A 25,249-nucleotide genomic window follows, 5' to 3' on the forward strand; every position below is an offset into this window, starting at 1 on the left:
TTCACTGGCTCCGTAGCTGAGAGTGCAGTGTCTTCTTCTGTGTACATCCTCATCATCATGGGCACACCAACGCACTTCTCACTGATAAATGCTTTAAGTATACCTTGCATTAAAATGTCATAGTTACTCTCTTTCTTCAGACATCCTAGTTACTAAGTCCACAAAATTTTCATCTCAAGTATACAAAGTAGTATAGATGGTCTTTGCAACATCACTAGACAAGGATGTTAATACCCATGAAAGATGACTGTGCAGTGATCAGAATGATTTATGATCACATTTTCGCCAAAGCTGAATAAAGGTGTTTATCATTCTGCAAAGAAAAATCAAGACTGTCTAGACAGTGCAACTTCTGAATACAGTTAAAATACTAATAAAACATATTTCTGGCAAAGCCTATTACCAAGCTATTCATTTTCATACAAATTTATTTTGTTTTTATAGTTAAACTTTGGTAAAGGCTTGGTAAAAGTATCTTAGCTCGGCAACTTCAGGCCATAGTAGGCAAAAGACAGTAACTGACATACTTTTTTTTTAAAGTGTGGGAGGAGGGGAAAAGGTTTTTTTTATTTTGTTATATTGGTGTTTTAAAGAATGACTGAGCAAATCTGTACCAAACTCTCTCTTTAGGTCTATGGCTGCTAGAATATTGTTTCCAGGTAGACTTAAGGATGCTCAAACATAGATACTCTTTGAAGAGGGAAATGTTCTAATCGCTTAAAATAACTTCTGATGTTTTTCTGTTATTTGAAGATTCTATAGTCGCCAGAAGCAGTTTCTGGGCATAAACCACAACTACATCCTTCCAATCATTGATAAAACAAATATTTATTAATCAATTTTATCAAGAACCATGCTAGGGACTTTTCAGCCCCCCCATAGTAGATATTTTTAGAGTAGAGGCTAGAGATGACAAATAGGTTTTCTATCTTCTATCCAGGGCATATTCTACTATATCAAGAAGCCTCTACTAAATTGTTTAATACAGTCAAAAAAAAGAAAAATGGTTGGTTGCCTCTTTTCAAGTCATAGCCTCTCTGTGACAATCAGTTTCCTAACCTGTAAAATGGAGATAATAATCCCTGCCCACCTGTACTATCGCCTTGGAGTCTCAAGACTGTAAATAAAGATCAAAGTGTTACAGCCACATAAAGCAGCTGAAGTTTCTCGGGCTTGACCATCAAGCCAGCTGATACAACTTGATTATAATACAGCAATTTAAGTTTCAATGCCATGTTAGAAATGTGAAAGTGTGACTCACAGTTATACATTTCAAAAGGATTAGTAGGAAACTTATTCCTAGGTGGCCTGGCTTTTCGATGCCTGGCCACTTCTCATCAAGATTACACCCTCAGTTGATCCTATCAGAACAAAGGCAGCAGTTTCCCTGGGGCTGCACATGCTCTCAGTGCCCAGTCAATGCTGCTCCTGTGACCCCTGCTGGGAAGCTCAAAGGTACAATGTTATACGGAGGACCAAAGCCCATGCCAGTGAGTGTCGCTTAACTCTTCTCGCAGCTAGGAGTCCTCCTCCTTCTGTTCCCACACTGCATCTCAGAAATATATGTTGCATTAAATCTGGATCATATTTTATGGACCAGTCACTATGAATTCATGCTTCTGTGTAAAGGTCCATTTATTTAGAGGGACAAAATTTTCTATTAACATTACCACTGCAACTAGAAAGTGGTTATTAAACTAATACACTAAGTTCCCTAGTTAATGTGAGGATTGTGTAAGATAAGGTATTCGTTTACATAAAAACACAAAGCTAAAATTACTGAAGATGAAGAAAGCTGCAAAGGAAGAAAGATAGGAAATAATATAAGATAGCTTTAGTTTTTCAATATGACAAAATTATATGTACTAGCTAATCATTTTCTAGATGCCTCAAAATATGGGTCAGTCATTTACTCTGCCAAATGAAGACTAGGGAACTACACTGTGCTCTAGCATTTTGATCTATGAAATAAAATTTGGTTCCCAATCACAATTGATGTTACTTTTTACACAGTAAATCAAATAATCTTAAGCAATAGAAAAAAGCTACATGAACAGGAAAACAATGTCGGGGAGGGGGATACATAGCTATAAAAGTTTGAATGCATTTAACAACTACTTATTTAGAAGATGCTATATACAGGGTAGTAGCTATGGTAAAGAACAGAGAAATTTTTAAATATACAAAAATGTTTACCCTCATTCAAGTTATCCTATTTCAAATTATTCTGGCAGACCACATCATCTAAATGCTAAACATTTCTGTTAACTACAACTACCAAAAAGGTCGCAAGTCTGACGTGAAGAGTGACCACACATAAATAGAATTGAAACAATAATCCATCCCAGAAGTTTTAAATTCTCCCAAATTAATATTTGTATTAAACGAAAAACAAGATGGAAAAGCCTACTTAGCAGTGCAACACTCTGCCTTAGTAGTTAAATACACTTTATTTCCGTGTGTTTCTGAGCAACTCTCTTAGTATTTCCTATAACTACGCACACACTTGGAAAATACAACAGAGAAAAGGATGATTTTCCTCATGACTTTTAAAAAGTTTGACTGGATAAGAACTGATTTGTAGGTTAGGCAATAATTTGGTTTTGCATATTTGGGGTAACGTGAACCATAGAACCCAACTCAATTCAAGTTTATTGTGATATACACAAGATTTTTTGTGCTAACATTGCAAGATACATCAAAATAGTTTTTCTACCATCAAGAAACAAGAGTTTCTTACAAAATACATTTGTATATAACCTAGGTTTGGCTACCCATTACTCATGGGGTAAAATAAGAATTCCTATAGTATAACAGACCCTCATAATCTGTCTGGCTTTCTTTAATAACAGCCAACATTTACTGAAAGTCTACTGTGTGCCAGACACTTCCCTAAATGCCTGCACATCCTATTTCCCTGAACTGGCACATTTCTGAGAGGTAGATATAATCTCCAATTAATAAATATGGAAACAGTCTTTTGACAAGTTACCTTACCTCAAACCATGCAGCTATTAATGTGGTAATGCAAAGAATCTTCTAAATGGTAGAATTCCACATATTACAGTGACCCAAGGTGAATTATTTTAAGTTATCTATTTTGGGCAAGGGGACAATACACAAACTGCCCAACTTAAGAAACTGTCCTGCTCAAAATTCCCAATCCCTGAGCTATTTTCACTCTTTACCTTGCTTCATCCTTCCCTGTTTCCTCTGCTTCCAAATCTACAGAGGATGAGGGTTTCTGACATAGTCCTCATAAAAATGACAACAGTTCTATGCTGTATGACACCAGAAGGGATTTTTAAAAATCTCTTTGTGCTTTGTTGAAATTCCCCCAGGGTCTAACTCTTTGCCCTACAGGACTGTTATAGACAGGCTGGATCAGACAGACCACCTGTAGAGGAGAATTGCTAGTGAATAGACATAATCCATCTGGAAGGCATGTAAAATGTTTAAATATGAAATTGTTTCCTAGATAGAGTTATATGATGTATTTAACTTTGGAAGCTTATTTGGAGGCTATGGTGGTAGATAGGATAAACAGACCAATTAATCATTCAGTTTCTATGTTTCCTAGGATTTTCTCTTACCAACTAAAAACCAAGATTAGCTGCTCGAGCTAAAAACTCCTTTTGATCAAATGCTCTAGGTCATAATATGTTCTTTCTTCCCACATATGCTTTACCATTGCAACCTCTTGACCCCTGGGTCCACTTACACATCCACGCCCTTTCAGGAAGGCTTGAAAAATAAAACTGTCCACACAGGATTCTTGAGATCTGTCATCAATGTTTTGTTACCACACACAGTAAAATGTGAGATGATTAAAGAAAAAGTAAATAGTCTGTTTCAGAAGTAAAGTTTCTGTATTTTTCCAATCATAGGCCACTTTACTACTTCTATTAATTTTCCTTGAAGTTTTTTATAACCCTCAAAATCCTATCCTTTAAGTTTGAAAATTACTGAAAGGGTTCTAACTCAAATATTTAATTTGATATAATACTGTTTATTGCTGAAATGTTGGCTTTAGAGTATTTTCTCCTGGAGGACTTTTTGCTTGCTGTTCCCTCTGTCTTTAACATATTTTGAAGATGGCTGGCTCCTTCTCAACCTTTAGGTCTTAGCTCAAATGCAGCCTCCGTCCCATATCACCCAATATACAGTTTCTTCTCAGCAGTGCTCCTTTTATTTTCTTCATAGCATATATCACACCTGGCAATTATTTTTTAAATTTATTCAGCTCTTGTAATCTATGCACCTTCCTCCACTCCTTCAATATGTATTAAAATGTAAGGTACACAAGGGCACAGACCTCTCCTGTCATTTTTAATCAAAGACACAGTGAATGAATACTGAGCCTTTATGGGCAATCCCTGTTTCCAAATAATGTCCTGAAATAGTAACAAGCAAAATTTTAAGTGTCTGCTCCTGAGTCAGATCCAGGTTCAAAATCCAGCTCTAATACTCACTAGCTATGTGAACTTTGGCAAGTTGTTTAACACCTCTGGCTCTCAGTTTCCACATCTGTAAAATGGAGATAATGTTACCTATCCCACAGTATTTGAGAAGATAAAGTGAGAAAATATCATGATTGTATAGAACACAAAAAGTCTCATATACTGCTGGTGGGAATACAAATTGGCACATAACTTTGGAAAAAAAGTTTGGGCACTATCTTCCTAAGCTGAAAAAAAATGCATACCTTTTAACCCAGCAATTCTACTCCCAGATATATCCCTATAGATAAACAACACTTAAAAGAAGCAAGACACATGTTAAAATGTTCATATCAGCATTGTTAATAATTGCCAAGGACCAGAAACAATCTCAAACATCCACAACTACAGAATTGTAGCATTTCACATAATGGAATATGATTAGCAATACAAATGAATGAATTATAAATACACACAAACAGAACAGTGAGCAAAAGATGACAGATAAAAAAGCACTAGATGATTCCATATAGTTTTAAAGAAGGCAAAACTAGACTAATGGTCTTCAGGAATACATAAAGGTGACAAAAGCCACTTAAAAAAAAAGACCAAGACCAAGACCCAGACCCAGACCCAAAGAAATAATCACCATTAAGTCAGGACAGTGGCTATTCTTGGCACAGGGAGTTTAGAAAGTGGTGCACAGAGAGTTTCTTGGGTGCCAGCAATGTTCTATTCCTTGATCTAGGTGGTGATCACTTGATTAAGTTACACATTTAGACTTCATGTTTTTTTCTCTGCTATATTCCACAATTTTAAAAAGACCTTTAAAAGATTAAAAAACAAAATTTATTAATTGCTTGGTACGTTGTCTGACATTAACAGGGTAAGTGGTTGATAAATTTTGGCTACTATTATAAACAACAAATAAGTGATCTACTATTGCAACTACCCATGCGGTGAGTTTAAATAACTGGATGCTGAACAAATACATAAAAATAAGTACTGCAAAACATTATTAACCTAGACTCTACTACATTGCTTCCTATAATATTGGCAGTTTAAGATTACCTTTGGAAGAATAAACAAAAACAGTGACCTATACAGACAAATATGGCATCTCCATTCTAAATGGTGGTAACAGATTTATCACCTACAGCATCAGCAGGTCAATAGGACATAGTGTGAAGAACCTGGCTTTGAGGACCAATGATCACACTACCAGAAATGTTCTGTAACTTCTCTGGTGCTAAAAAGGTGTTTAATAAGCGAGAGCTTCCTCCCTACGCTGTTCGCTTTAGCGGCAACTGAGAAGCACTGCACAGCAGGGTCAGCTAGGGTTAATATTAGACTGCACAGTACAGGAACAGGAGAAGAACTTCTGGGCCCAGCTTTATTTAAGCAAATTAAATCACAGTTAATGACAGCCAGAGGAGTGCGGAATCTTCATTTCAGGACACAGGTAGTATAAAAGAATTTATTGCTTTCTTTTAAAAAAAAACCCAAAATTACACTTCAAAAAAGTTAACGTTCACCAAAAAATGCTATTTATATTTAAATCCTAAAAAACAAACTCCTGAACTAAAGTATTCATAAAGAAACAAGACAAAAATTTCTCATATAGTTTAATAGCATCTTCTTAATACTAAAGTAAGCAAGCTAAAGTGTTAAATTAATATTATGAAACAAAGCCAAATCAGTAACTAAAAATGGATGCATACATATGCAAATTTAGATGCCAAAGTGGCTGGGCTTATTAATTCTAGCCATTTTTTCATCAAGTACTAGCCAATTATATCATCCCAAAGCTACCAACATTTCCTATCCGTGCTGTCGGTGATTGGTGTATTCAGTGTAATGCTCCCCATACAGACTATGCTCTCAAAACCAAGTATTGTTTTACAGGAATCCAATCTGCTCTGGTTAACAATGGTCTATTAATATCCAGTGGCATTAATGCAAAGCTCAAAACTCAAGTGCCACAGATAAAAGTGGATGCTGTGACCATGTGACTTTACAATGAACCAAGTCAGAACTGCTGATTGCAGTCAAAGAATTCAGTCCTCTACCTAGCCCATCATGTTCAAGACTGAATTACAACAAAATGCACTAAGAATAGCATAATTTATACATCATTTCAAATCCCACACAACTTGCTAATGTCAACAAACTAATAGCTTAAAACATTTTAATTCAAGTTACCAGAAAACTTACATTATTAAGTGATACTGGGAGGTATGACTGTTATTTACATTTCAAATTGTTTTATTTTTTAAAATAAGAACCAAAAGTTGCCAAGGTTATAAATATATGACTAGCCATATCCTAAATGGGTAAAGTATTAGAAAAGCAATATACATGGAGAACCACATGACAACAAAAACTACATTTAGTGCATGGTATGCACTTGATAGCTCATGCATTTCACACATGAATATATGCTATTTCTCACTATGAATTATCATCTTTCCCATTTTCTACAGAAGGAAACCGAGCATCTGAGGTGGCAAGTTCTTTTTCTGAAGGTCACACAAGTATTAAGCAGAAAGGCCAAGATTTAACCCCTTGACTGACAGCTAAGCTATCTATATATGGAAAAAAAGACTAGGACAAATTGAAAACAGGCAAAGACCAGAGAGGAAATACTCTTGATAGATGAAGCTGCACTGAATTTGCTGTCTTTTTAAACTGAGAGCACTTCCCCAAGTGTAACTTGGGTGGCTTAAAGTGAAGCCTTCCTAGCTTGAAATATCAGAAAAGAAAGCTCAAGAGCCAAAAGAGGAACTGGAAATTGAGTGGGAATCTCTAGAAAAAAAATCAGAATGATAGCAAGGGTAAAACCCAAATCTCAGGAGAGCAGTAAATTACACAGGTACAGGAGAGGATCTACACCCCGCCCCCCACCCCCACCCCCCCCAAAAGAGACAGGCTGAAAAAGCAACAGCTGAAAAACAACACAACAGAGATATCAGGTACTGCATAGTGGGGATAGGGGACTCAGTGTGCAGTTTGAATCTAGGCAACTAAGTATCTGTTAGAACAAAAAACAATAATCCTTAGGAGAATAATTAAAAAAAAACTACTCAAAGTTGCTACAATGTATTATCTACATACAAGTCTAGTCTTTATCCCAAAATACACTAAATGGGAAAATATAACTCATAATCAAGAAAAAAGTCATTAGACATTAACTGCTAGTGGGCCTAGATGTTAGATGAAGACAAAGACTTCAAAACAGCTATAATAAAGATATTAAAAAATTAAAGGTAAATAGAGTATCAGTGAGTAACAGGAAATCTCAACAGAGAAATGGAAACTATATTTTAAAAATTAGAGATTCTTAATCTGAAAATCAAAATAATTGAAATAAAAAATTCATTAGGGGCTTCCCTGGTGGAGCAGTGGTTAAGAATCTGCCTGCCAATGCAGAGGACATGGGTTCGAGCCCCAGGCTGGGAAGATCCCACATGCCATGGAGCAACTAAGCCCATGGGCCACAACTCAGCCTGTGCTCTAGAGCCTGTGAGCCACAACTATTGAGCCCACATGCCATAACTCACAACTACTGAAGCCCGTGAGCCTAGAGCCCGTGCTCTGCAACAAGAAGCCAACGCAATGAGAAGCCCGTGCACCATAACGAAGAGTAGCCCCCGCTCACCACAACTAGAGAAAGCCTGTGCACAGCAATGAAGACCCAATGTAGCCAATAAACAAATAAATGAATTTATTAAAAAAAATTCATTGGATGGATTCAACAGCAGAATGGAAATGGCTGAAGGAAGCAGTGAAATCCATTACCTTACAGATACAAGAAATTTAAACCCAAAAAGTATCCACACAAGGAGAAACACTCCTATGTACAAATTCTTGAAAGCCAAAGGTAAAGAAAATATCTTGAAAGCAATCACAGAAAAACAATGTATCATATACAGATGAGCAAGGGTATGATTAATGGCTGTTTTATCAGAAACAATGGTGGCCAGAAGACATTGGAAGTGCACACTCAAATCACTGAAAGAAAAAAACCCTGTCAACCAGGAAATCGACATCCAGCAAAACTATCCTTCAAAGTAAAGACATCTTCAGATAACAAAAAAAAGAATTTTGCTGCCAGTTGACCTCCCTAACAACTATTCAAACAAGGCAAACAGTATCAGATGGCAATACAGATCTACAAGAAGAAATGAAAAAAAAAAAAAAAAAAGGAAATAAAATACCATATAAGTGTTTTTTTCCCTCTTTTTTTTAAAGTCATGGGATTTTTGTTGAAAACAAAAAGTACAACACTGTATTGTTGGGTTTGTAATTTACATGGTGACCAGAGTACTAAGAGAAGTATTCTGTTTTAAGGTTCCTATATTTTAGATGAAGAAATTCAATATTCTCTTTAAGTGGAGCAACCACTGAAATAATAATGCAAAGAGATAACTAGAAAGTAAACAGAATTAAAATGGATATTAAAAAACATCTGATTAGCATAGAAGATGGCTGGAAAAGAGTATTAGAGGAACAAAAAAGGGTAAGAAAACAAACAAATAGCAAGATACCACGCCTAATAACAGCCAAATCACAATAAATATAAATGGACTAAATAGTCTACAGGGAAAATGCAAATTATGGTACACATATCATACATATGTATGAGAGTATCATACATTCACTTAAATAGAAAATTACTATGGGTGACACAGGAAACTGATTATTTATGATCAGTAATTTAATGCTAGTTGGGAGGAGGAAGATATAAAATCATAACTCTTACATGTATATAAAAATTCAAGGACATCCCTGGTGGCGCAGCGGTTAAGAATCCACCTGCCGATGCACAGGACATGGGTTTGAACCCTGGTCCAGGAAGATGCACATGCTGCAGAGCAACTAAGTCCATGCACCACAACTACTGAGCCTGCACTCTAGAGCCTGCAAGCCACAACTACAGAGCCTGTGAGCCACAACTACTAAGCCCAAGTGCCACAACTACCGAGCCTCCACTCTACAGCCCACAAGCCACAACTACTGAGCCCGAGTGCCACAACTACTGAGCCTGCACTCTAGAGTCCGTGAACCATAACTACTGAGCCCACGTGCTATAACTAGTGAAGCTCACACACCGAGAGCCCATGCTCTGCAACAAGAGAGAGCCACTGCACTGAGAACCCTGCACAATGCAACAAAGAGTAGCCCCCACTCACAACTAGAGAGAGCATGCGCACAGCATTGAAGACCCAACACCAATAAATTAAAAAAAAAAAAAATGCAAAAGTGTTAAGGATTTGAAGTCTTTAACTGTCTCTGTTTTTCAGACCTCCTATATTATTTTCTGTTCATAATGCCATGGTAACAAACATTTTAAATAAACAAAGTACAATGAAACCCTTGGAGTAAATTTTTTTAAAGTGTTGGTCTTGAAAAGGACTAATACTTAGCCTCTTAAAATTCGATATTCTAGGATGACGTGAGACTGAAATTTTCCAAAAATGTGTAGTTGGCTGACTCTTTTTGTACTGAGATTTAAAACACCATGGTTACTTTGTGCCAGCACCATGCTACATGGAGATACTGCAATAACCAAAACTCAGGTCCTGTCTCTGTGTCTACTAAAGAGCTGTTCAAGACTGCTATTTTCTGCTTTTTACAATTTTCTTATCTTCTGTCTCTATAACATGCTGGTCATCTTTGGATCCACCTCTGCCAGTGTTCACTTTCCCTTCTAATCTGCCTTGATTCTGAAAACCAGAAGGCCATATTTGTCATAACTATGTATAAAGTTTAACTATGTAGTCTCCAAGTGCAGGTGTGCTGAATCCCTTTTAAATGAAGGCCTTTTTGTTGTTGTTGTTGCTTTGCTTAATTACTGAATCAGCTTTGTTTCTGATCAGCAAATCTGCCAAATAATTGAGATTGAAATAGGTGAGACAGTAGTTTTTCAAGTCCTACGAGCCAAAACTATTATTTCTAGAAATTTTAGGTAAGCCATTACTGAGAATAATTCATCATAAAGCTTAATTTCTAAAACAGTAAAGCCTGATTATTTATGTCTGAAAACATTAGGTTCTATAAAAGTGAGGTAATATCTTTTTTTTTAAATAAATTTATTTATTTATTTTATTGACTGTGTTGGCTCTTTTTTGCTGTGTGCAGGCTTTCTTTTTAGTTGTGGTGAGTGGGGGCTACTCTTTGTTGTGGTGCGCGGGCTCCTTATTGCCTTGGCTTCTCTTGTTGTGGAGCACGGGCTCTAGGTGCGTGGACTTCAGTAGTTTCAGCACACGGGCTCAACAGTTGTGGTTCACGGGCTTTAAAGCACAGGCTCAGTAGTTGTGGCACACAGGCTTAGTTGCTCTGCAGCATGTGGGATCTTCCTGGAGCAGGGATCAAACCCGTGTCCCCTGCATTGGCAGGCAGATTCTCAACCACTGCGCCACCCAGGAAGCCCAGAGGTAATATCTTGATCCAACTATTCCATGTGAACTCATCAGGATTCAGACTTATCAGTTAGTACTTGTGTGTTTGACTTCCCTACAGGATTTGTCCTAGCACCTCACATGTGAGCTTTCATTAATGTGTCTATGTTTAAACCCAGCATCTACCACTCACTGGCTGAGACTTAGGCAAGTTGCTATTAGCCTCTGAGTTTGTCCATCTGTAAACGCTAGTTTGGAATGTTACTGTGCAGACTAGAGATTGCTCCAGAAACATGGCAGATGTTGAATAATTGGTAACAAAATACAATTCAGTATACAGTTATCTAAGGGTTAAATTCAGATCTTTGATAGTCAGCAGTTCCCTATAGTAGGATGTTTCAAAATTGACAATCAGTATATTCAAAACAAAAAGCAAACAAACAAAAAAACCCAAAAACACCACAACTATGTATTACTGCCACAGTGATAACCAAGTCTGTCTAGGACATTGGTTCTCAAACCTGGCTGGCTCTCTGGGAATCACGAGGAAAGCTTTTTTAAAACGGCACGTATATTTTTTGGGAGAGAGGAGCCTGTAATTTTTCTCCAGGTAATTTTTTTAGAAATTTTGGAATCACTGGTCCAAAAGAAAAGGAAAGGGAGACAGAGAGCTAGTTTCAAAGAGATGCAGCCTCACCAAGTATTAGTTAAGTGCTTAGTTTAATCACAACTTTGCAAACTATGACTGCTACTCCAAGACCTTCTAAAAACCCTTCTCCTTCCAAAGACAGATTTGAAGACCAAATACAGATATGTGAGTTAAGAGTGCTTTGGAAACTTAACACTTTATACAATATTAAGAAATTCTTCACAGCCTTTCCAAGATTAAAGATTCAGATCTCCATTCTCAGAAAGAGATAAATTCCACCAATTCAACAAACATTTCATTGAGGGCCTAATATGTTCAGACAACTGTATGGAAGGAAGGATCTCATGCAAAATTAGAGAAAATTTGATTTTTTTAATAATTTTAAACTAATAGTGACTATTTAATATGTAAGGAAAGAAGGAAGGGAGAAATCCAAGACAGGAGGAATGAAGAAAGGAAGAAAAGTTCCTTTAAACATCACTTTCCCTACAGCACTGGCTAACGGATTTCTCTATGATGTGGGAAATTTTCTGTATCTTCACTGTCCAGTATGGTAGCCACTAGCCAACATGTGGGTACTGAGCACTTAAAATGTGGCTCAAGTAAATGCATTCTTAACTTTCAACTTCGTTTAACAGTCAAATGTGACTACTGGTTATAGTATTGAAAAGTGCAACTCTAGAACATTTAAAAATTTACATCGCACTTTCGGGAGATATAGATAAGAAAGACAGAAGAAATGGAAAACAAACAACTTACTTTGATTCCACTTATAAGAAACTTTCTTATATTTAATTTTTTTTTAAAATATTTTTCCTATTGGGAAAAGATCTATCCATACTGTGAAACTGGGGAGTCCAAAACTTTTCTTTTTTTTTTTTTTTTTTTTTTTTTTTGGCACACGGGCTTAGTTGCTCCGTGGCATGTGGGATCTTCCTGGAGCTGGGATCGAACCCATGACCTCTGCATTGGCAGGCAGATTCTTAACCACTGCGCCACCTAGGAAGCCCCAAAACTTTTCTACTTTATCTTCAATGAACTAAAAAACAACTGCCACGGGAATTAAAACAAAAACACCAAAATAGCAGGAACTTACATAGTACTAAACTGTAGGACACTGGGAGACTTCCCTGGCGGTCCAGTGGGGAAAACTCTACGCTCCCAATGCAGGGGGCCCAGGTTCAATCGCTTGTCGGGGATCTAGATCCCGCATGCATGCTGCAACTAAGAGTTCGCGTGCTGCAACTAAGAAGTCTCCATGCCACAACTAAAAATAAAAAGATCCCACATGCTGCAGCTAAGACCAGGCACAACCTAAATAAATAAATAAATAAAATTTTTTTTAATAAATAAATAAAATGTAGGACAATAGAATTAATATCAACTGGGAGTCAAAATGGTTGTTGCAAGTTCCAACCTTGGCTCTGCCAGTTATGGGTCCTATGATTTCAGACAGCTTACTTATTTCTTTTGTGTCTTAAATTGGAATGTGCAAATTGGGGCCACCTGCCTGTCCAATGTCCTTTAGAGATTCTAGATGACAATATAAGGTACATAAAAGAGTTTAAGATTCTTCTGTACTACATTAATTTATAAAGAATAGTTCTTTTATTCAACATGTATTGATTGAGGATCTACTACGTAGTAGGGACATAATGATAAATAGTCACAGACATAATCTGCTTCTTATGGAGTTTGAAGTCAACTCAAGCTGACTCAAATAGCTAACTCAACAAACATACTCCCACTAACTGAAATAAGGGCTCCAAAAAGAGGTTTGTCCTAGACTGGCGGATAAAGGCTTCCTCTCTCAGGAGATAAGGATTGAAGTGAAATCTTAAGACTGCAGAGTTATCAGTGTGTTATGGGGGAAAAGAGAGGAAGAGTTCATGGACAGTATTACATACAAAGGCACTATGGCCAAAGGAATACTGTGCCATTGAGAAACTGAAACACTAAAGAGGTAGGCCAGAGCTAGACAATGCAGGGTTAGTTTTAAGCCAAGGAATGATATGATCAATTTTGTTTTAACAAGATCACTCTGGGCACAATAGTGATAGGAGGGCATAGTGAATAAGGCGAAACCATAGAAGGCTAGAGGAGAAGGATAAGCTGCTGATTGGTCTAGGATGATGGCAGTGAGGATGAAAATAATATTTAGGAAATAAAGGAGATACAAAGAACTCGGCGAAGAACTGGATGTAGAGAGATGAGAAAAAGTGTCAAGGATGACTCAATTTTCTCACTTGTGCAATACGATGAATGGTGGTACCATTCACAGAGACACAGAAAGTGGGCCCAGGTGGTTTTGTTTTGTAAGGCAGAGGGAGAAAAATCATAAGTCTGTGAGTGTGGGGTGTCTTTAGACGTGAAGCAAAAATGTCCAGCAGGTATTGGATGCCCACAACTCAGAATGGGGATATTAGTAGAAGATAAAATCTAGGGAGTGATTAGCCTACAGGTGATATAGACAGGTGATACACAGAGAGAGAAGACGACAGGGGAAGAAGGAAAGCCAGAATCATGCCTAGAGGATGGCCAGTTTAGAGACGAAGGAGACTGCAGAAGACACTGGGCTGAAAAAGCCAGAGAAGAAGAAGGAAAAGTAAAAGAGACAGCGGTGTTATAGAAGCCAAGGAAGAGTCAAGAAGACTTCAAAAGAATATCAAATGCTGCTGGAAGGGTGAATGCTGCTGAGAAAAAAGGTTTGCTGGAATTGGTGATAAGGATGGAGGAGGTCACTGGCGACTTTAACAAGAATGATTTAGGTGAAATGATGGGGTAAAAGTCATGCTACAACAGATGGTCAGGGTCCTCATAGGTCCTTTAAGTCTTCCTCCACTGGAGTACAATCAAGCCTGCTCTACCACGCCACCTACTCGCAAAAAAGCTCCAAAATGACTCACATACTAAACTCTGTTAGAAGCTACATCATTGAAGGAACCAATTCACACCAACCCAACAAAGAACCATCCAGAGGTTTCTAGTATTTTTACTCTAGATGAATAGCTAATTTGTCAGTGTTCAGGAACAGCATAGTGAAAATTTAAGACAGAGAAATTTCTGAGCCCAAGGGTACCATGACTACACTGGCCACAATCAGCTTCTGCAGAGATATGATTCCACTAAGCTGTTTGCTTTTCAGACTTCCCACTTCTTCTAATCAGAAATTCCCACCTTCTCCATGGGCTTCAAGTTTTTCATAATAGCTTTAAGAAAGCACTATCACAGGTTCTAGTGAAAAATGGAATAATAATAAAGCCAATGGCAGATGATAAATTTCATATTTAATGGGAAACCACTGATACATTTTTAACTTCAGTATTGAAGTAGTTTTCCTTGTCCATCCCTCACTCCCTCACTCTGTGGAGTCAACCCACTAGTTCCCCACTCCTTTATACTCTATTTGAAAAACTACCAGGTCTCATGGTTTTATCTGAAATTTGTAGCATAAAAGCACATTTTTAAGCTACAAATTAAAATCCATTTCTTAGGTTCTATTATCTCACAAATTTTATACGTGTTTGCTCCACTGTAGAACTAAATCATAGAAAGAAACCCAACTCTTGAGTCCACCTCCCAAACTTGTTCTTCCCAGTCTCCCACCTCTTGGTAAATGTTGACTCGATTCTCAAAAGGGGGAAACCACCCACCCAAACAGTCACCAAATCTCAACAACTCCACCTTTTAAACATATCCAGCATCTAAACACCTGCCATTGTAACAAACACTATCACCTTCATAAAAGTCATCATCATCTTAATTAAAACACTGCAACAGGCTTCTAACTGATTTCCCAGCTTTCACTCTTACCCCCTTACAGGATACTCTGCACACAGCAATGAGAGTGACGTTTTAAAAACGTAAGTCAGATCATGTCAAGTCTGTGCTCAAAGCTCTCCATGACTCCCCACATCACTCAGGGTAAAGTCCTAAATCTTCATCATGACCTGCCAGGTTCTACACTGTTTGTTCTTCACCACTGCTCTAACCTCCTCCCCATCACTCTCCTGCTAGTCACTCCAGTCTCCATGGCCCCCTTGTTTCTCAGTCATGACAAGCATACCCCAGGCACACTCCCATCTCAAGGTCTTGGTGTTTGCATAGGCTGATCTTTCACTCCTGTCTAGTGTCTGCTCACGTATCAGGGCTTCTCTAACTCCCCCAGAACAGCACCGCCCCAGGTATCACCATCTATTCATCTTTCATTTTCTTCACCGCAGTTACATCTGACCTATTGTTTACTGTCTCCTACTGCTGGAATGAAAGCTCCACAGTTCTTGTGGTCACTGCTATATCCCCAGCACTCAGAACACGGCTAATATTGGTGCTCAATCAAAATGTGTTGAATTAACTAAATTCATATTCATTTCACTTCAGCATGGAGCCAATCTGATTAGTACTACAGACTTTACAAACACGTATGAAACACATAATTAAAAATTAGTAAAAACAAACACTCAATACATAAGAACCAAGAAACACTCTTTTGGCCCTTTAAGCTCTGGTCTAACAAGACTGGGAATGTGAGTATAAATACAAACACACATACAGAAGACATCAATTACGAAAGCAGTGTACAGATTTTTTGCCAGATTTTAAATCCCCAAATTTATCTTTCCTTCTCCCCAGGCAGTCAGTTGGTGTATACTTGGAGAATGTATACAGTCTTATGGGGAATCCAGACTTCAGCTCTGGTGGCATGGGTTCAGAGGGTGGGGCCTCTAGCAAAACTGTGAAACAATGCACGTTTGTGGCCTGCACAAATATTTCTGATCAAGGTCACACCTCTACTCATTTCTGGACCTACTCTACTCCTTATCCCCAGGGATGTGACCCATTCTTGTTCCTCCAGGGAGACCTTCAAAGACTCAAGCTCTATACTGACATGATTAGTAGTGTGTGGAATTTCTAGTCCAAGACTCAACACAGCCCACTTAGAGCAGCAGCCACACATGTTTAGTTTTACTTAAAGTCCCTGTCAAGTGGGAGGAAATGCCCACTCTGATGCCCTCAATAAACAAATCTTTAGGAACTACCTATTCTCTGTCTGGAGACGAAGGAGACGCCAGCTCAGATCCTAGCGCAAGAGATAGTCATATTAGTCAATAATTACATTCTCACAAGAATTCCTCCTCTTTTCCCTGTTATGTAACCATTCCACTCTCAGGAGGTCAAGATAGAAGAGTGATGTTGGCAACCCCAACATGTCCCCATCAACATTCCTGCCATCAGAGCAGGTCCAGGGACAAAGAGAAAGAAGAAATAACAAGAAAGAGGAGCTACTATGTCCTGGCATTAGTCAGAAAAACCTGGGTGTGAATGCCAGCTGTACCACTTTCTATGAGAGTGGTATTAAGCAATTTCTTCACGTTCTGTGAGCCCAATTTATCATGAGTAAAATGTGTGTAAGACTTATTCCTTAGGAATCACATGAAAAAAAAAAAACAAGCTCAGCAAAACATAAGACACTTGATACAGCTATTCCCTTGACCTTTCCCTTTTTATTATTATTAATAAGAAAGGCTAAAATAGAGAGGCCACATTCAAAGACTTAACATACCACCAGCAAAATGCTCCCAAGCCTTGGCCTAAGGACAACTGTGCAACAGCAATGCAATCTTTTAGAACTACTTTAAAACTGCTTCAAATCCAGTAGGCGCTATTATGGATTCTCCACTATATACTTTTCCACATTCGATAATCATGGTTTCCGTCATACATGTTGAAGCTGTCTATCAAATGTATGTTTGTTTACCCTCCACTTTTTAATTTCTTCTTGTAGGGACAGGAATCACTACTTTGGTTTCATTCTCTGAAATACTTAAAAAAAGAAAAATCAATTCCTGGCATCAGCTTTGAAGACTTTCTGCCTTCTTTAAGATGCTTTTCTCTCAGTTTCCCTGACGCTGCTCTCTTGGCTATTTCTCACCACCCTAAGAGCCCCTTCTTAATTTCCTTTGCTAGTGTTTCCACAATCTCCAACAGACCTTTAGACATTCCCCAGGCCCAATCCCAGACCCTGTTTCTGTTCTCTTATCTACCCAGTCTCCTCAAGTAATTTCATGCAAGACTTTAGACAATAAATACATATACACATACATATGTATGTAAGTATATATGTATATACACACACGTATACACACACATATATTTCACATACATATATATTCCGCCCCTTCTCCCTCAAAATGATTCTTGGACTAAGATGTCTTACAGGCTACTCAAAAAGCATTCTTTCTTTCCTCCCCAAATCTACATTCCTTCTCCACTCCTTCTCATCTTAGGCAAAGTACCATCTATTCAGCTGCTCAAGTCCAAAACCTGGGATTCAGCTTTTCTTTCACTTCCACATCCAATCCACCTACATCCCACTCATTCTGCCCCCGACCCTTATTATCTGTAAGGAGACCACAGGAAAAGCTGCTTCCATTCTCACTCTTCTCCATCCAGCAATCAAAAGATGTTAAAACAGATCATGTTGCTACCTCACACAAAACTCAATAACCTTCCACTACCACTTCCACTTCCACTGCCTCCTTATGGTTCTTTGGACATACCACTGTCTCACCTCACTATCTTCACAGATTTTGTTCCTCTGGCCTGGAATGTTGTTCTGCCCTATCATCAACTTAGCCTTCAGGTTTCAGCGTCACTGTCACACTTGTAAAAAAGGCCTCCCAAACCCCAATTAAAATTAGGTCCTATTATATCCTTACCAACATTCTATCCTTCCCTTTCATAGCACTGGAAGAAAAAAAAAGTTTGTAACTATGTTATTTGTGCAACCATTTGGTTAATGTATGCCTAGAGTATGACAGAGTCAGTATCTGTTTTGCTAATTACATCATTCCATAGTGCCACAGCCATGTGGCCAACACCTATGAGACTCTTCTCCCCAATAAACATTTGATAAATGCAGAACTCATAGTCCTGGTCCTAGAATGGCTGCATAATACAGCAAGATGCACCACAGTTATTTAACTATTCCCCTTCAGTTGGATTTCTAGGCAAAATACTTTAAAAAGTCACAATGCTAGGCAAAGAAAGGAATTCACACAGAAGAAGACAACATAGTCTTTTCCCCCAACAAGTTCCTGGAGTGCTTTTCATGTACTTCTTTTGTTCTTCCATAGTTCCTAGCACAAAGTTAGATCCATGGTAGATTTTTAAGCATCAGTGACCCAAGCAGACTACATGGCAACCAAGAGCTAAGATTAAATGTTACAGAATTCTAAGTATGATCTCACCTACAACTACAACCATTCGAAAAGGTTTTAAGAAGTAAGAGTCAATCTAAAAAGTGAAGAACAACTCTTGGGAATCTAGCCAACCTATACTATCAGCCCTCCCCTGCCCTCCTTCAACAGCAGTTTATCTATAGCCAGATTTGTACTCCTTAACATGATACGTCTCTAATCCATTTGCTAAATTCTAAATGAAATTATCTTCAAGATGAGGTTCTATGCTTACTTAACCTAATAAACTTTTTTCTCTGCCCATAAAAGACCCAAAAGGTAAAAGGTAGAAAAGTACAAAGAACTCATTACACTGCACGCTGCACAAATGAAACTCTGAACATAACATTTTAGATACTAGTCATTGAAAAATGCAGAAATTAAGAGAATCTAAAACTGAAGTCCTAAAGTTTAACTATGTATTTTCTGAAGGGCCAATAAAAGACTGAAATAGTAATTATACTAACCATTATTTTGCAGTCACTGAACATGGGCTTTTGTGTACATTTTTTCCTCTAATCTGCAAAATAACTCTGAAAGGTGAGGAAGCTGAGGCTGAGAGGCTAGGTGACGTTTTCAACTACTATGCATCTAAACAATACAGGTGTTCTTTTTTATACACTGTGAACTGACCCAAAACACCAAACAAATAACTACTTGAAAATCTGGAGAACTAGAAGTGCTTTGTTATCGAGAGAATTTAATGTAACAAAAACTTTTCTAGGGAGCATACAAGATCAAAGTATATAATATCCTTCAATTAAAAAAAGTCTTTAAGACTTATGGATAAATATAGACTTTTACTACTAAACTACAGGACTGTAGTGAAATAAATCTGAAAGTATATAATATTTTCAATAATAAAAATGCTCTAAAAGGGAAGTTATAAGAAATTTGAATTTTGAAAGGAAAAAATAATAGATTTGAGAGAAACTACAGGAATATGAATAACATAAGTGTTTAAATTTTTTTTTTCTTCTGATATGACAAAATACCATAACAGAATGAAAGAAGTATTACCCAAAGTTAAATGATGTCAGGCCTTTAAACAATCAATAAGCTGTAAGGGTTGGGACCTCAGCAATTATTTCAATTAATGTTATGAATGTTACATTTTCAAACACTGGGACAAGTATAGTCTTGTATGAAATCTCTGTATGAGATCAGATAATCATACCCAAAAGAAATTACATACTTTCTGTATTTAAACTTTCTGACACTATGATCATGTTAACCGATATGGTACTAACTCTTTGCATTTGCAAAATTCCATCAATGTAGTCATTATACACTTGTAAAGGCAGATTTCAAGTAATCCCAACTCATAAAGAAGTTTATTATTAATCAAATCTCAAAAGCACCAATGTTATCTCAAAAGAACGATTTTATACCCTGAAGAAATAAAAGTCATATGCAGCCATGAAAAATAGAATTACAGAAAACAATAGACTTTTATAGGGATGGTTTTCTGTTCACAAAGTATAACTACTTCCACCAGACCCCAGAAGGTCTCTATGGACATCCTCCACAGAAAAAACAACTCTCCTATTTCTCTCTTCCTCTCTCTCTTAGACTCTGCCCCCCCTTTTGATGTAACCCTCTTCCAAAAGGTTTACATTATAAAAAGCGGATGTATGCCATTATCAGGAATAGCTTGCCCTAAGTCTTAAGATTTCTATGATCTTTGCACATTCAAGATTGCAGGTATTGAGCTTTAATAATTCACAGACCACAAACACACCCTGCTAAGATTTTCCCTTCAAACACTAATGTTCCCACTCTTAGGACCCCTAATGGGTGTACATAAGCCATACAATACAACCTTTAAAAAAAGACATGGATGGTAGGTGCTCTCCGCTCTCTCCTGAGAAACGTCCTCACCACCTAAACCTCCTGCACATTCCCTTCTTGGGGCCTAAAAGTACAACTATCATTCAGAGGGATGGTAATTGTTAAGCGTGGGTGAGGAAAAAAGCATACATAAGATATATAACTGGATGGGGAAGGTTGTTAAATGCAGCCTCTCCTATATCACGTAACTAGCCTAACCCGCTGCAAACTTTTAAGAGATTAAGTTACGTTCCTCTGCAATTCCACCCTTGACAGCTGAATCCAGAGATGCCAGCGAGTCGTGCACGTCCATTCCCGCCGCCTCACCCGTGGATAGCCGGTGGCTACATCCTGCGGTCAGCGCGGACCAGCGCCTGGGGAGGAGGGAGGGCTGCGGGGAGAGGGCCCGGAGCGCTCACCTTTTCCAGCTCATCGTGGAGCTCTGCCAAGCTGGGCCGGAGCAGCTTCTCGCCCAGCTGCGCTGCCGTGTGCCGGTAGTGGTCGATCCTGGGCACGGCGTCCATAGTATTGTGGCCGAAGGTGCGCAGGTAGTAGGTGTTGGTGTGGGTGTCATAGTAGTAATGCTGATGGTGCCCACTGCCGCCGCCACCGCCCGAGTGCAGGCTGCTCCCCTCGCTCAGCACTGTGTCCCCGCCGTTCTGGAAGCTCACGTTGGGCCCGTCGCCTCCGATTCCCGCCGCATCCGACATGCTCTCGTCCGCCGAAGAAGAGGCAGCCGGGTCTACGAAGTTCACGCGGAAGCGGCCCTTGGCTTCCTCGCTGCCCTTGGCTAATCCGCTTTCGCCGCTGGCTTTCCCGTCCGCCGGGGTTTCCTTGCCCCCGGCCCCAGCGCTAGCCGCCGCCGCCGCCCGCCCGGCATTCTCGGAAACCAGATCCACCTGGAAGCGGCTCTGGCTCGGGGTGGGCCCTAGGGGTCTGCCCAGCCCGTCCCCGGCCGCCGCGGCGCCCTCCCCGCGGACCCCTCGGCTCGCAGCCGCAGCATCCTCCGGCACCGAGGGCACAGCCGTGCCGGGCAGGTCCACCCCGGCGGCGGCCAGCGAGGCGGCTGGAGGCGTCTCCCCGACCCCGGCCAGCCTCGGGGCGCCGGAGGAGGGCGCCGTGGGCCCCGGTTCCATCGCCATCCGACCCCCCGGGGGACCCGGAGAGCCTGGCGGACCTCGCGGGCTGCACGCCCTCCGCGCCCGAGGCCGGCGGTGGTTGCGGCCGCAACGCCAGGTGAGGGAGTCGCTCTCCCCGCCGCGCGCTCGCCGCCGCTCGCCCGGGCCGGCACGAACGCCTCCGGCGGCCGAGTCTGCGCGCGAGTGCGGCGGGCGCGGGGCGGGCCCCGCTGTTTAAAGCCTCGGCGGGGCCGCGGCGGCGGCGGTGGCTGCTCCCGCGGCAGCACGCGGGAGGCGGGGCCCGCGGCTCCTCCGCCCCTCAGCCCGCCCACCCGTGGCCCCGCAGTGGCGCGCGGCGGAGGCGCCGGCGGCTCTCCGCGCGCCCAGGCTCCCGCGCGATCCCACTCGGGACTCGCGTCCGGGCAGCCCACGCCGGGCCTCAGGCAGCACCGGCAGCGGGATCGGGGAGCGGCCCCGCGCCGCCGTCGCCGGGAAGGTCTCTTCGCCGCTACCTCCTCTTCCGTCGCCCTCTTCCCACCCCTCCACCTCCTTCCCCCGCCCCGCTCTGCGGCTGAGGGGAGCGGGCCCCCCGGCCTCCTCCCTCTCTCCCCGCCCCGGGGCCGCGCGTCAGTGGGCCGACAGCCCAGGCCACGGCAGACCCGGCTGTGGAGGGTGCCCGGCCCGACCCGGCCGGAGAGGGGGCGCGCGGGCCTTGCCTCGGTGCACGCCGATTGCTGATGCTCCGGCGGCAGCTGCCACCACGGCGGTGGCTCCGGGAGCTGTCGCCCGCTCGCTTTTTTTTTTTTTAAGGTCTAAGCTCGCAGTACTGGGCTGAGCCGGCGAGATCTCGCGAGATGCTGAAGGGCAACCGGGCCGCTTCCCCTGCGGCGCGTGGTACCCGAGGCGATGCAGGAGTCGCGGACCGTCCAGCGCTCCTGCGGGTGATGCTGGGGGCTTTTCCGTCCGGCCTGCAGGTGCTTCCGGAGTTGCAGGCAAGGTGCGCCCCCCAGCGAGGCGCGCCCTCCCGTGAGACCTGCTCGGAGCTCCGGCCCGCCGCAACTCCCCTCACTCACTCCACGCCTGAAACTAGGGGGAGGCAGGATTTCCTCTGTGCTGTCTTTGAGGCGTTTACCCGCTTGGCAGCGTTAGATTTGCATAACTATATAATTACTGTCGTGATGCAGTGGGTGTGTCCACACTTACGATGACACCTTTATTTTAAAAGCTGTGATGTTTGAAGTTGAGAAGGGAGCCTAGTTGAGATACCATATTGTTTTAAAACGATTTTTAACTTCAGGCATTTCCAAAAAACAGAGAAATGAATACCCTGAAAGCAGTAACTAACGGTGAAGCACTAACCGGGAAGTTTCGACGTGGTTTAGGTTGTGAAGAATTCCGCAATTTCAAGTAAAACAGAAAGGTACTTCTCTCTTGTGCAGGCCTATTTTCTTTTCTGTAAAAAGCAGGGGAATATGACTAGTTTGCAACTTCCTTAGTGGTAGAATGCATTTTTTAAAAAAATATTTATTTATTTGGTTGTGTGGGGTCTTAGTTGAGGCTCATGGGCTCCTTAGTTGTGGCATGCGAACTCTTAGTTAAGGCAGGCATGTGGGATCTAGTTCCCTAACCAGGGATGAAACCCTGCCCCCCATCCCCCCAAAATTGGGAGCACAGAGTTTTAGCCACTGCACCACCACGGAAGTCCCTGCATTTTTAACCTAAATTCTACCCACAGCCCTACTCAAAAGCAGATAACCACGAATGGCTTCTTCCATCACTTGTCTTTTAGTTCTGTATTGATGTTTATGTAATTTTAAATTTTACTTATGAGGATAAACACCATCCTTGCAGAGTCCTGGAAGCATGATCAAAGAGAGGCAGAGTTTGCAGAACTGTTTGGAAACACCATGAAGAAAGCTGCAACCAGGCAATTTTCAAAAAATTGTCCTGTCCGTGATTTTATTTGACATTCACAACTTTTCATCTCAGTTTATTATCTCTATTGTAAAGATGGACAGAAGAAGGAACCGCACTTGGATCATGTAGTCAGTTTTTAAAGTCCCTCGTGAGCTTTAGTAGTATTAGCAGAAAACTAGAAGAGGCCAGAACAGTCAGGTGGTCCTTTAGGCAGTACAGTTTCTACCACGGGATTGCTACCTTAGTAGCTGATGTATGTGGTACCTTTTAGCTCCAGAGCTAATTTGGTGGCTGTGGAAATTCAACATTCGTTGATTTAAACAAATAGTAAGCACCTACTATGAGGTGCTCTGTGTTATGAGGATATAGCAGTGAGCAAAGCAGAAATCCCTTCTCATGGAGCTCATAGTCTAGTGAGAGAGACAATAAACAAGATAAATAGGTAAAATATGTAGCATGCTAGTAGTGATTGCTATGGAAAGGGGAATGGGATATGTGTGTAAGATGGAGTTGGTAAAATTTTTCATAGGATGGCCCCAGTGAGAAGGTGACGTTTGAGTGTGGAAATGAGTGATGCAAATATTTGGGAAAACAGTGTTCCGAGCAAAGGCCCGGAGGTGAGAGCATACCCAAAATGTTGATGGAATTTCCTGTAGACCAGTGTAGCTGAAGCTGCTTAAGGGATGGGGCGAATCAAAGGCAATTAGGTCAGAGAGTTTAGGGGTTGGAGACATGACAGACCAGAATATATAGCACCTCTTTGGCTTTTACTCTGGGTGAGATGGTATATTAGCTTGGGCTGCTTTCTCCCTATGTCCTCACGTGGTCGAAAGAGCACTCTGGTGTCTCTTCTAGAGGGCACCATTTCTGTCTGATCAGGGCTCCACCCTTATGACCTCATTTAACATCTCCTCCTTAAAGGCAGTAGCTTCAATACAGTCACGTGGTTAGTGCTTCAACATAAGGATTTGGGGGAGATACAATACAGTCCCTAGCAATGGCAAGCTATTGGAGGGTCTGAGTAGAGGAATGAGATGATTTGATGATATTTAAAGGATCAGTCTAGCTGCCTTAAGTGGTGGTGACAAAGAAAGAAGCAAGGGGATGTGTTAAGAGGTATTGCTGCAATCCAGGAAGTGATGGTGTGGCTTTGACCACTGTGTGTAGCATTGGAAATGGGAGGAAAGTGGTCAAACTCTGTGGAGGCAATAAAATTTACTGATGGATGTGGAGTATCGAATCCAAGAGTTTTGGCCTGAGCAATTGGAAGAATGGTGTTGCTATTTTCTGAGATGGAGAAGATGGTAAATGGAGCAGGCTTGGGTTGGAGGAATATCAGGAGCTCAATCTGATATCTGTTGGAGGAAACAAAGAAATGTATAGTAATTATAAATAATAGTAACTCATATAAATGTGTGATTGCAAACCAAGAAGTTCTAGGACAGAGAGGAATATGGTACAGTGAGAATGCAAAAGAAAGGGACCAAATTTAGGGAGGAAGTGACTTTTCATTGAGGTCTGAAGGATGATTAGGATTAAACTATAACTTTCTTGGGGGTTTCAGGAAAGGGAAATATTATGAGCAAAAGCCTTCTTGGAATGAACATGGCCAGTTTGATGAAAGCACAGGGATTAAGAGACAAGAGTGATAAAAGTC

At 40.8% G+C, this 25,249-nt stretch overlaps 1 protein-coding gene across 1 annotated transcript in view; it reads right to left on the reverse strand.

Annotated features, from left to right (window-relative positions):
• SLC12A2 (solute carrier family 12 member 2) overlaps positions 1–21,877 on the reverse strand; it is a 97,054-nt gene extending 75,177 nt beyond the window's left edge. Inside the window, exon 1 of the mRNA XM_057736047.1 lies at positions 20,977–21,877. Coding sequence (XP_057592030.1) covers positions 20,977–21,699 — 723 coding nt within the window. The 5' untranslated portion in view covers positions 21,700–21,877. The remainder of the gene's footprint in view (positions 1–20,976) is intronic.
• Between the last annotated feature and the right edge of the window lie 3,372 nt (positions 21,878–25,249).

The sequence above is a fragment of the Hippopotamus amphibius genome, chromosome 1 (genome assembly GCF_030028045.1).
Source record: "Hippopotamus amphibius kiboko isolate mHipAmp2 chromosome 1, mHipAmp2.hap2, whole genome shotgun sequence".
In the NCBI taxonomy this organism is placed as follows: domain Eukaryota; kingdom Metazoa; phylum Chordata; class Mammalia; order Artiodactyla; family Hippopotamidae; genus Hippopotamus; species Hippopotamus amphibius.